This window comes from Eschrichtius robustus, chromosome 1 (assembly GCF_028021215.1).
Source record: "Eschrichtius robustus isolate mEscRob2 chromosome 1, mEscRob2.pri, whole genome shotgun sequence".
NCBI lineage: Eukaryota > Metazoa > Chordata > Mammalia > Artiodactyla > Eschrichtiidae > Eschrichtius > Eschrichtius robustus.
The window spans coordinates 125,503,623-125,514,457 of record NC_090824.1 but is presented as its reverse complement, the minus strand read 5'-3'; the positions used below and the strand labels follow the sequence as shown (position 1 = coordinate 125,514,457).

Sequence of the window (10,835 nt, the reverse complement as noted above, 5' to 3'; positions counted from 1 at the left end):
CACCCTCTTCCAGCGTCCGCAGCCCGGGCCGCGCTAGCTTCGCCCGGTGGATGCTGCGCCTCTCGGAGCGGAACATGAAGGTGCTCTTCGTCGCCGCCCTCATCGTGGGCTCCGTCCTCTTCCTGCTGCTGCCTGGACCTTCTGCTGCAGATGAGAAGAAGAAGGGGCCCAAAGTCACTGCTAAGGTTCAGCCTCCCGTCTCCAGACCTGCCTGGCGAGGCCTGCCCTCCGCCGCCTGGGTTCCGGCCTTGGCGCTTCTGGTCACACATGTCCGAGGCATTTCGGGTCCCGGAGCTCGGGCCTGGGCGTCCTCGGCTTTGGCTCTGCCCCTCCCTAGTTTCCCTGTCGTGACCTCTTGGCGCCTGGGCCGTCCTCCCCCATTCAGACCGGAGAATGACCCGGATCCTCCCCGAGAGCCCAGCCCAGACCCAGGCGTTGGCGCCCAGGATGCCCAGCTGGGGCCGGCATTGCAGACTCAGAGCCGTCTATTTGCAGATACCCCACAGTGCTGAGGAAATGGTGAAAGATCACGTCTGCCAAATTGCCAGTCTTTTCTCTACGTAGGCCAGATTTTAGCCATTTCACATACAGAGCACAGCAATGTAATAGTTTACACCTGAGTGGTGTGCTTAGGCTCCCGTCTTTATGGTGTTTTGATGTTAAGTTTTAGAATCTGGGCCCATTATTTATTTAGAGCAAAGGTTGTTACCCTGTAGTCTAAGGAGAGTGTAAACAAACATATGGAGCTTTCATTAGATTCTCATGGGGTTTTTGTCGCCACCAAAATCAGATTCAGAAACACTGCTCTTAAAATATGGGTCTGTTTTCTTTCCCATCCTCCGGGTAGCTTCTTGGGCCCTCAGTTCCCTTGGAAGGACCCTTTTAAGAGGCTCAGTTTGAAATGGTCTTTTTCCTCAGGTGTACTTTGACTTGCGAATTGGAGATGAAGATATAGGCCGGGTGGTCATCGGTCTGTTTGGAAAAACTGTTCCAAAAACTGTGGATAATTTTGTGGCCTTGGCTACAGGAGAGGTAAGTGGCTAGAGCGGAGGTAGCCAAGCTCACAGGCAGCGGAGTTGGCAAGTAGGGCTGGCGGCAAACTGAACTGCAGAGCGTGGCCCACCCATAGCAGTGGCCGTCACGGAGTACCAGCTGTGCCCTCTGGCACTGGGAGCCCAGTGTTATCATATTATCATATCTTCTGAGTTTTTTATTTATTTATTTATTATTTATTTATTTATTTTTGGCTGTGTTGGGTCTTCGTTTCTGTGCGAGGGTTTTCTCCAGTTGTGGCAAGTGGAGGCCACTCTTCATTGCGGTGCACGGGCCTCTCACTGTCGCGGCCTCTCTTGTTGCGGAGCACAGGCTCCAGACGCACAGGCTCAGTAGTTGTGGCTCACGGGCCTAGTTGCTCCGCGGCATATGGGATCTTCCCAGACCAGGGCTCGAACCCGTGTCCCCTGCATTAGCAGGCAGATGATTCTCAACCACTGCGCCACCAGGGAAGCCCTTCTGAGTTTTTTTAAACTAAATCCAGAATTAGAATTTTTTTTTCTTTTTTTGAGAAAATTTTTCATCTTTGAGACATTGCAGTAACCAGAGAAAACATCCAGGGAAACTAGTTTGTGGTCTCTGCACCAGAGTGAGGGGCCCAGAGCTTTCCAGGTTTTAAGGAAATGAATGCCCCATTTAAGAAAGTCTGCATTCCAACTTCCCATTGGGTCAGCAGGTAACTTTTTTTTTTTTTTTTTTTTTCGGTCAGTTTTCTTATCTTCCTATGATTAGATTAGGAAAAAACGAGAGGGGAAAGGTGGAGGCATTGTGTATGAAGTAGAATTGTATAAAGGCAGAGGAAATGTGCGGTCTTATAGCCTTTCCTGGATCTGTGTGCTCTAGGCCTGGCCTTTGAAAACTGGTCACCCGGTGGCACGTTGAAGGACGAATCTGCCAGCAGAGGTTTCTCTTCTGTGAGCAGTTGTTGTGGGCTGGGTTCCTGCAGGGCCTATTTAATGTCTGCCTGGTGCCTCATGCCACCTCCTCACCTTCTCATCCCTTTTTCTAGAAAGGATTTGGCTACAAAGACAGCAAATTCCATCGTGTGATCAAGGACTTCATGATCCAGGGTGGAGACTTCACTCGGGGAGATGGCACTGGAGGTAACCTCAAATCCTCTGGGCAGAGGGGTCTGTCAGTGCAGCCCCCAAGGTGGGAGGGCCAGGGAACCCAGTACAAAGGAGAGGGAGGAATGGGTTTCAGGTGGACATAAGAGAATCTTGCGCAGCTGACAGACCAGCTGACCCAGGCATACAGCCTCGGTGACTTGCCTCGCAGTACGTCCTGCGGGGAGGGGAGCAAAGTGAAACACCTGTAGGTGATTCTAGGTCAGGCATGCAAAGCTTGTGTGGGCGGCCTTGGAAGCCCCAGCAAGGGTGGGAGAAATTGCTTTACTTGGCGGTCTCCCCCCAGAGACCACTTGGCAAGAGCTGCCAGTCCCACCTGCGCTACTTTTACAGTAGGACAGACAGACAGCCTGGACTAACCAACAGGTCTCACCACACTTGGGTGCACAGCCTGCTGTTCCTTTAGACCGCAGCTGCAGCTCACCCCACCGATCAGTATTTACTGGGCCAGGCTCTGTGGTGGGTGCTGAGGATGCAAAAACCAGTGGGACAGCAACTCCCTTTCACTTCCAATACCTGAAGAGTCACAAATGGGCTGTTACACAGCTTTTAGGGCTCGGGCTCTGTCCTCAAGTGGTTTGTCGTCGAGGTGGGAAAAAAGAGAAAACACTATGAAAGGGACATAATACAAGATGTAAGTCACAGCTAGCTGGACGACAAAGACAAAGCAGACGTGATACAAAAGCACTGTAATCATGGAGTCACACAGTTGGGTGTCTGCCACCTTCTTACTTTGTGACCTCAGGCAAGTGAGTCCTCTGAACCTCAGTTTCCTCTTCTGTAGAGTAAGTGGTAAGTGTTGTGGGTGCTGGGAGGGTGAGGTGAGATGTTGAGTGCGTAGTGCCCAGCGAGTGGTAAGTAAAGTCAGCCGTCGTCAAAGTGCTGACAAGTAAAGGACTCACTTTGCGCCAAGGTGATCAGGAAATGGCCTCGTAAACGTGAGGACAGATTTGAGCGGTGACAGATCTGGCTGGGGAGAATTTGAATGGGCAGGGAAGAGGCAGGGTTAAGGCGTGAGCTCAGGTCTGGTCTGCGGCAGGAGCTTGGCCAAAGGTGGGGTCAGGAGGTTGGAAGTGAAGCTCCCACCGGGAGCCCAGAGTGGCGGGCCGCGGCCAGGCTAGGGACCCAGGGCTTTGTCCTCCACGGAGTGAGGATCCGCTGAAGACTTGAATGGAAGCAAGGCCTGTGATCGCAAAGGAGTTTGAGGGATAATAACGTGGCAGATTCAGGACATGGACACAGGAGAAGCAGACTGGCAGGGGCGTTGGTGCAGCTGCCCCTGCGTCGGGCGATGTGGGCCTGAACCCAGGGAGGATACCTAGTGGGTAAGAGCAGAGATTCGAGAGCCAGACCACCTTGGTTTGAATTCCAGCTCTGCTACTTCCCAGCTGGGGTACCTTTAACCTCTGTACCTCAGTTTCTTCATCTTTGAAATGGGGCTCTTAGCTCCTGCCTCATAGGGTGGGTTTTTTATGTTTCACATGCTTGCACCAGCCCTCTGGCACACTGTTCCCACTCTGAGCATTAGCCGTGATTGCAGCGGGGATAGCAGGAATGGGAAAAAGGATGAATCCGTGATGGGGGCGAGGACAACATTGACAACGTGCGGAGGAAACAAATGTCAAAAGAATAACCGAAGTCTGGAGAGAAAGCTGACAAAGTATGTTGAGTTTAAAACCTTCACTGTCCATTTAAGTTTGGGACTCCTTGTATCTTGGGAAAGCAATTGGAGCTAAGGATATAGATTTGGGGATTTTCTGGATAGCAGCAGTAGTTGAAACCCTGCAGTTCACTGAGATGTACAAAGAGGATTGTCACATGGGAATCCTCTTTTTTAAAAAAAAAAACTAAAAGAGTTGACAGTTTTATTTTCACATTTCACATTACAAATAAAAATTGCTTTTTTTGGTCCCACTACTCCCCTCCAAAACTATTCTGTCTTTGATAGGAAGGGGGAACAAGTCTTCCTTGTCATGCTGTTAGAAAACACCCCAAGTCACAGCACCATGATCTCCTGGTGAAGTAGAACAAGTAATATAAAACTGATGTAAAGAGGCTCCCCAATCTCCTTATCTGTCTGGTTGAGTCCTTCCTGGCCCGGTCATTTTCAGACTTCCCACTTACTGTACAATCAGAAATACCTCCTTAGCATCAGTCTAGGACAGCTTCCCAACCTGGTTCCACTCTGCAGGAACCACAGGATGAAAATACGTGAATCGAGGAGGAGAAAAGGTTTCGTACGCAAATAAGTTTGAAAGGTGATGGGTAGAACAAAATGAAAATTACTTCTTTGTTGCTGGGTTTCTTGGGGCCTCTAGTGCACAGTGTAAATCTCTAGGAGAGGACAGGGACAAAGAAGGGTGCAGTATTTCTCCTGGAACCAGCCTTGGGAACTTAGGTTAGGATCTCTGGAATGGGGTAGAGATCCTCTCTCGGCTCCACTATCTTGTACGCTGGCCCCAGACCCTCCACAGACAGACACAGTACACACACTCAGAGCCACCTTTTATTTGGGTTCACGCGTTGATAAGAGGCTCTTGACTTTCCAGAACTCAAATGGCGGCCCCTCTCTTTTGCTTCTCCCTGCCCCTCCCCACTCATCTCTCTTCCTGCTTTGGAGTGTCCTCAGTATCTTTTGTGCTCTTAGGAAGAAAAGCTGGTCAGCCACAGCAGTCCTCCTTTTCTGGAGGGTTCGTACCTCCCCTGCACCCTGCATAGCACCTCCCTCCACTAAAGTCCCCATGGCAGGCCTCTCAGGCCACAGCCAAGGTAGTTTTTAATATGTGCCTTATTTGAAAGTCATAAAATTATATTCTCAAAGTAATCATCGTGTGAGCTATGCACTAAATCACCCCGGCCTCATGCCCCACTTGGGCTGTCAGCATGGTTTGGCTCCAGGGCCTGAGGGTAGGAAGGGAACAGCTTGTACGTCCTTGTACTCCACTGGAGCCTGGCCTGGCACGGGGGACAGGTTCAGCCTCTGGAATCCTCGTCCCAAAGATCTGCTTCGTTGGGGCTCCCCCAGTTCCCCTGACCTACTCTTTCTTCCCAGGGAAGAGCATCTACGGCGAACGCTTCCCTGATGAGAACTTCAAGCTGAAACACTATGGCCCCGGCTGGGTAAGCATGGCCAACGCAGGCAAAGACACCAACGGCTCCCAGTTCTTCATCACGACGGTCAAGACAGCCTGGTTAGATGGCAAGCATGTCGTGTTCGGCAAAGTTCTAGAGGGCATGGTAAGTTTGCGGGGGAGGGACTAACCCTGGGCAGCCCTGACCAGGGATCTGACACAGACCCCAGGGCAGGGGATCCATATTATTTTATCCCTTTCCCAGAAGGGAATGTACAGATTCTGACCAGTGTTTATTTCTACAAACCTGGGGGGAATTGAGACTAAACAGCCTCTCTCTCTATGCCCCCGAGTTCTTTTTTGGTTTTTTTTGGTCACGCTGTCTAGCGTGCGGGATCTTAGTTCCCTGACCAGGGATCGAACCCATGCCTCCTGTCGCGGAAGCCCAGAGTCTTAACCACTGGGCCGCCAGGGAAGTCCTGCCTCCAAGTTCTAAATCCCTCCAGGCCCAAGGCAGAGGCCGGCCAGGAGGTCTTGGTGAGGCTGCACAATTGAGGACCCTCCATCCCGTCACTCAGGCAGGCATGTCCTGGCACCAGTGGGTCGGTTGTACAGGACCCAGCCGAACACGCTGTCCCGGAGAAGCCACTTGGCACCCTCTCCCCAGCCTCCCCCCCAGCCCTCACCCCTAGCCCAGCCTGGGTCATACTTCAGAGGATCGAAACTACTGCATCCTCCTGTTGTCAAAGCTGGGTTCCTTGCCCTGGGCTGGCGCCCAGCCACAGTGCCCTTAGGATTTTGGTGCCTCATGGTTTGTACAGGTCACGTGCGGGTTTCAGCCCTTGCGGCCGCACGCTGGGGCCCGTCTCCCTCGACCGGCAGACCGCCTGACACTCTGCCTTCCTCCCCAGGATGTAGTGCGTAAGGTGGAGAGCACCAAGACAGACGGTCGGGACAGGCCTCTGAAGGACGTGACGATCGCAGACTGTGGCAAGATCGAAGTGGAGAAGCCCTTCGCCATCGCCAAGGAGTAGGGCCCCAGGGACCTCTTCTCTTTGAGCGACTGTCTGTGTGGCCCTGTTGCCCTCCCGGGGGTGAAGACAGCCCGCCACAGGGCTCCATGCTGCACTGGCCCTAGTGCTGGCGTCTGATGGAGTGGACCCCTCCCCTCACATTCCGCGGGCCCGCGGGCCCAGTTTTGTAACAAACTCCTACCAACACTGACCGATTAAAAAAAAGGTGTTTTTTTTATAATCTGCGTATGGGCTGGGTTCTGCGGCCTGCGGCACCCCCCGACCCCAAGTCCAGTGCCAGCCTGTCTGGGGCTCCTGTGGCAGTGGTGCCTGCCCCCTCCTTGGGTTCCGGCCTGAACCCTTTCCCTCCAGAAATGCTCCAGAAATGAGGGAGAGATAACACAAACCAGACATTTCCAACTGGCCACACAAGTCTGGGAGGGCAGGGGGAAACAGATCTGAACATTCACAAAAAAATGTGCTACACACAAAATGTCAAGCAGGAGTTTTTGCCCCTTGCTTCTGAACTTGGCTAGCCACTGTGCCTCAGCCTTTGCATGTCCCTGCCCCGCCCCACCTTTCTCCTGATGTAGGTAAAGGAATACACCTGCACCTTTTCATAGCCCACCTCCAAACTGGTGGGCTATGAACATTCTAAAGGAATTCTCCCTCTCCCTTTATTCCCTATCCTCTGTTGTCCCTACCTTGGCCCCTGGGCTCTAGGAGTGCAGGATTCTACCACCTCAGATACCAGTGCAGCTGAGTTCTGAGCCTGGAGGGGTGGAGGGTGGTGAGTCCTGGGTCCAGGCCAAGGCTGACCCAGCCCATGTCCCTTTCATAGGACTGAGGTATATGACTGTCCTGGCAGGTGGCCTAAAGCCCTCTGGACTGGTCAGGGCATTGGTGGCACTGGAGCAGGGTGACAGGCAGCCTCTGGCTGGGCTTTAGCTGTGCTGGCGCTGAAGCCATAGAGGCCCTGGAGCACACCATTCACCACCACGTTGGGCAGAGGCTCTAGGACGGAAGGAAAACAGGAATAAGGGGTGGGGGCTTCAAGGCAGGAGGAGGTGGGGTGGGCCTGGCTGCAGGCCTGCAGCTCCCTGAGCTCCTGCTCATAGGCTCAGCACCCCCTGTTCCCTGAGAACCGGGGTCCCTGCCAAGGCAGGAGGTAGCAGCTGGCCACCTCAAATGGGGCCTTGGCATTCCCAGCTCACATTCTGTTCACATCTTGGTAAAGCTAGGCTGGTAAGGAATGGAGACCAGGGGAGCCAAGCTCATTTCACCATGTCTACTTCCTGGAGGAAAATACAAAGCAGGCTACATGGGCACAGGAACAGCAGGGAGGTGTGGCCCCAAAGGAGGGCAGTAGGAGGGAGATGCTGCCTAGGGGTCCTGGGAGCTGAGAAATATCAAGTTCACCCTCACTCCCACCCTGGTACCTGGGCCCTAAATGTGGATTATGGGTCAGAGGCACCTCCTCACCTGGGGATGGGATGCAAATATAAGGATCCATGCAGAAGCTGATAACAGGCTGGTGGTACAGCTGTGAGCTAGGAAGAAAAGGGGTCATGAACAGTGGAGGGGGAAACAGAGAAAAGTCTCAGATTGGGTGGAGACTAAGGACTGAGATCACCAAGGACCCACAGAGGAAAAGTGGGACGTGGGCTCAGGAGGCAACAACATGAAAACCTGGACCAGGGGGACAGGCCAGAGACTTCAGGCCCTGGCATATGGCCACGAGGGGGCAGCAGGGACCCAGTGCAGACAGGGACTTTGACTTGCCTGCTGTTGCCTGGCAGGAACTCCCCCAGGGTGCTGAAAAGAAGAGAGAGGCTGTGAGCTGCCTGGGGGATGCCCGGGGGGAGCGTGTGGCAGGGGTGGAGATGCGGAAGCCCAGAATTTCACCTCCCAGGGGACTGCTGCTTCTATTTGTAACAAACTCAGCTCCGGAGGCAGCTGAGGTAGCCAAGGCTCTTCAGAAAACAGCCCCTCCACCGGGGTCAAGAAAGCCTACCGGGGAGGTTGTGTCTCAAAGAGGAAGAACCAGGCTAGGGCCTGGCAGATACAAGAAGGAAAGGGGCTTGGCCTCTAAAACCTTTCCTCAGCTGCTGGCTGCAGAGAGCCCCTGTCCCCACAACACTGGGGCCCCTCTCATGCCAAGCGCCTCTAGGGATGCTCACCCCCAGCTGCTGGCCTTGGGGACTATGGGCAAGTGGCGAAGACTCAGGAATTCCAGTAGTTCCTTGGGCACATCCTGGTTCAAGTATAGGACGCCCTGGAGAAGAGAAGAGAGGCAACCTGTAATCAGATTCAGCTGTGTAATACGCAGAGCCTGGTGCAAAATGAAAACGTGTGGGCCCTTCCAAAATGATAAAGAATTTCAAGACAGCCAAAGCAGAGCATTTAAACCAAGCTAGGGCCCTTCTGAGCACTGGCCCTGGGTGACTACACAGATTGGCCCATGAAGCCAGCCTGGCCTCCGTGTGGGAGAGGGGGGGAAGGGTCTCCACCCTTATCATGAGGGCAGCACAGGATCTCACCCTGGAGGAAAAGAGAGCTAGCCTTCATTTAACAGGGCAGGGACTACCTGCCTCCTGGTTACCTCACTCAATCCTACCAATTCAGAGAAGGATGAAGTACTAGAAGATGGCCAAAATGTAGGTCTCCCTCACCCCATGCCCCCGCACCTCTCTGCCAGTGTCACACCTCTGGTCCAGCAGGCTGAGAGGCAACAGAGTGAGACCCACGCACACCTGGATATAGGCCTCCAAGCTCTGCCGCCGCTGCTCCAGTCCTCTGGTCCTCCAGTTGGGCAGGCGTTTCGAGGGGAAGTCGGGCACTTTGGACAGTTTCTTGATCTGCCAGGAGGTTACCGCGTGCGATCACAGCATCCCCACTGAGCCCTCAAGCTCACTTCATCCTAGCCAAGAGCCCTCCCCAGTCCTCCCTGCCACCCACACCCCCAAACTTCAGGCTGTACCCTGAGACACGCCCGCGTGGTGAGTAGTGGTTGGGACAAGGGCGAGAGGAGCCCCCAACACCCCCGTCCGCCCCCAAGACGCCCGACGCCAGACCGGCCGCGCAGGCGCACGGGCAGCACGTGGGGACCTGCCCATTCGGGCCCATTCCGCAGCCCGCAGGGAGGTCTGTGCCCACGACCTGAGCTCTCTAGGGCCCGGTAACGGGGGTGGCAGAGGCTGGGGCCCGCCAGCTCGTCTGCCTGCCTCTCAGGGCTTGGGAAGGAGCCGGGCCGGGGTCTGTCTGTCGGTGGTGGGCGCAGCCTCACCCGTTTGTGCAGCGCGTGGAACTCGCTGTAGCGCCTCTGCACGGTGTGTCTGCGCCCGTGGCACAGCACCTCCACTCGGAACACCTGGCGGGCGCGGGAGGGCAGCCGGGTGCGCGTGAGGCCCGGCGGGTGGGTGCAGCAGGACCGGCTCCCGGCGACGCGCCCACCCTCCGCCCTCAGAGGCACAAAGCGGCCTGGGAGCGCCAGGGAGCGCTGCTCTCCAGGGACCCTCCCACGTCCCCACACACTTGGACACTCTGCTCCGTGCAGTCAGTCCCTCAGGAGCCGGGACCGCCGTCGGAGGGGCTGGCAAGTCAGAGCGGCCCAGAGACCCTCGGCAGGGTGTCCCCAGACGGCCTGGGCCGCCGCGCTCGGACCCCGAGCATTCGACGCAGGGAAATCCGGCGGGTCCCTGCGCCCCTTCCCATCCACTGCCCCCACTCACCATGTGGCCTTTCTCGGGGCTCTGCCGGGTCCCCTCGGCCTCGGGCCCCACCGACGGGATGCGAACTTCCAGCATCCACGCGCCGCTGGCAGCCGAACTCTCCGCGCTCTGACCAGAGACCGCGGCGGCGCCGGCCCCGCCTCCTCGTGCCTGCGGGCCTCGCCCCCACGTTGGCCCCGCCCCGGGCGTTCCCCAGCGCCGCCGGGTCCTGCAAGGGGCTGATTAGGCTGTAACCAGATGGCGCAAGGCGGGCGCCGCCCACTGAGGCTAGTGGGGCCGCAGTGCGTGGAGACCCTTCGGCAGAGAGCCATCTGTTTGTCAGCGTGTCCACATTCACCGAGTCCCCAGTGATTGACAGGAATGCGGGAGAGCCAAATTTCACCTGCTCTTATTTGAGCGCCTGCTAAGGACTGTAAGCCCCTGTGGGCGCTGGGCAAGGAGGGAGGCTGGGCCCAGATCAACCAGGGGCATTCCTTGAGTTCCTCACACCCTTGCCCAGGACCAGGCTGCACCCCCATCTCCTTCCCTCCACCTTCAACGTGGACCCTGGGAGCGCGGCCTGGGGTAAAGCTTGGACGCACTCTGGCTTTGATGTCCCCCTTCCCCCAGCATTCGGAGGCCCCATTCATTCATCTTTTAAAAAAATATTTATTTATTTATTTGGCTGCATCTGGTCTTATTTGCGGCAGGCAGGCTCTTTGTTGCAGCGCGTGGGCTTCCTCTCTAGTTGTGGCGCGTGGGCTCCAGAGCGCACGGGCTCATTAGTTGCTGCACACGGGCTCTCTAGTTGTGGAGTGCGGGCTTAGTTGCCCCGCGGCCCGTGGGATCTTAGTTCCCAGA

General features: G+C 55.6%; 2 protein-coding genes across 2 annotated transcripts; one reads left to right on the top strand and one right to left on the bottom strand.

The window, feature by feature from the left end:
* Positions 1 to 6,505, top strand: PPIB (peptidylprolyl isomerase B). Its single transcript, XM_068553387.1, has 5 exons — positions 1 to 185; positions 919 to 1,032; positions 2,063 to 2,156; positions 5,233 to 5,417; positions 6,163 to 6,505. Exons 1-5 carry the CDS (start codon positions 51 to 53, stop codon positions 6,283 to 6,285), a joined length of 651 nt encoding a protein of 216 aa, XP_068409488.1. The 5' UTR covers positions 1 to 50; the 3' UTR covers positions 6,286 to 6,505.
* SNX22 (sorting nexin 22) lies at positions 6,499 to 10,097 on the bottom strand. Its single transcript, XM_068553397.1, has 7 exons — positions 9,996 to 10,097; positions 9,551 to 9,634; positions 9,018 to 9,122; positions 8,445 to 8,539; positions 8,047 to 8,079; positions 7,747 to 7,814; positions 6,499 to 7,278 (listed from the first exon to the last, which is right to left on the bottom strand). The coding sequence occupies exons 1-7, from the start codon at positions 10,068 to 10,070 to the stop codon at positions 7,157 to 7,159; spliced, it is 582 nt and encodes a 193-aa protein (XP_068409498.1). The 5' UTR covers positions 10,071 to 10,097; the 3' UTR covers positions 6,499 to 7,156.
* Positions 10,098 to 10,835: the final 738 nt, after the last annotated feature.

Excerpts from the sequence above, each read along its gene's own strand:
- PPIB (XM_068553387.1), top strand. The coding sequence starts at position 51 with ATGCTGCGCCTCTCGGAGCGGAACATGAAGGTGCTCTTCGTCGCCGCC. Across the intron at positions 186-918 it reads GGCCCAAAGTCACTGCTAAG|GTGTACTTTGACTTGCGAAT; the intron begins GTTCAGCCTCCC and ends CTTTTTCCTCAG. Across the intron at positions 5,418-6,162 it reads GCAAAGTTCTAGAGGGCATG|GATGTAGTGCGTAAGGTGGA; the intron begins GTAAGTTTGCGG and ends CTTCCTCCCCAG.
- SNX22 (XM_068553397.1), bottom strand. The coding sequence starts at position 10,070 with ATGCTGGAAGTTCGCATCCCGTCGGTGGGGCCCGAGGCCGAGGGGACC. Across the intron at positions 8,540-9,017 it reads GCTTGGAGGCCTATATCCAG|GGCGTCCTATACTTGAACCA; the intron begins GTGTGCGTGGGT and ends TCTCTTCTCCAG. Across the intron at positions 7,279-7,746 it reads TATTTGCATCCCATCCCCAG|AGCCTCTGCCCAACGTGGTG; the intron begins GTGAGGAGGTGC and ends CTTCCGTCCTAG.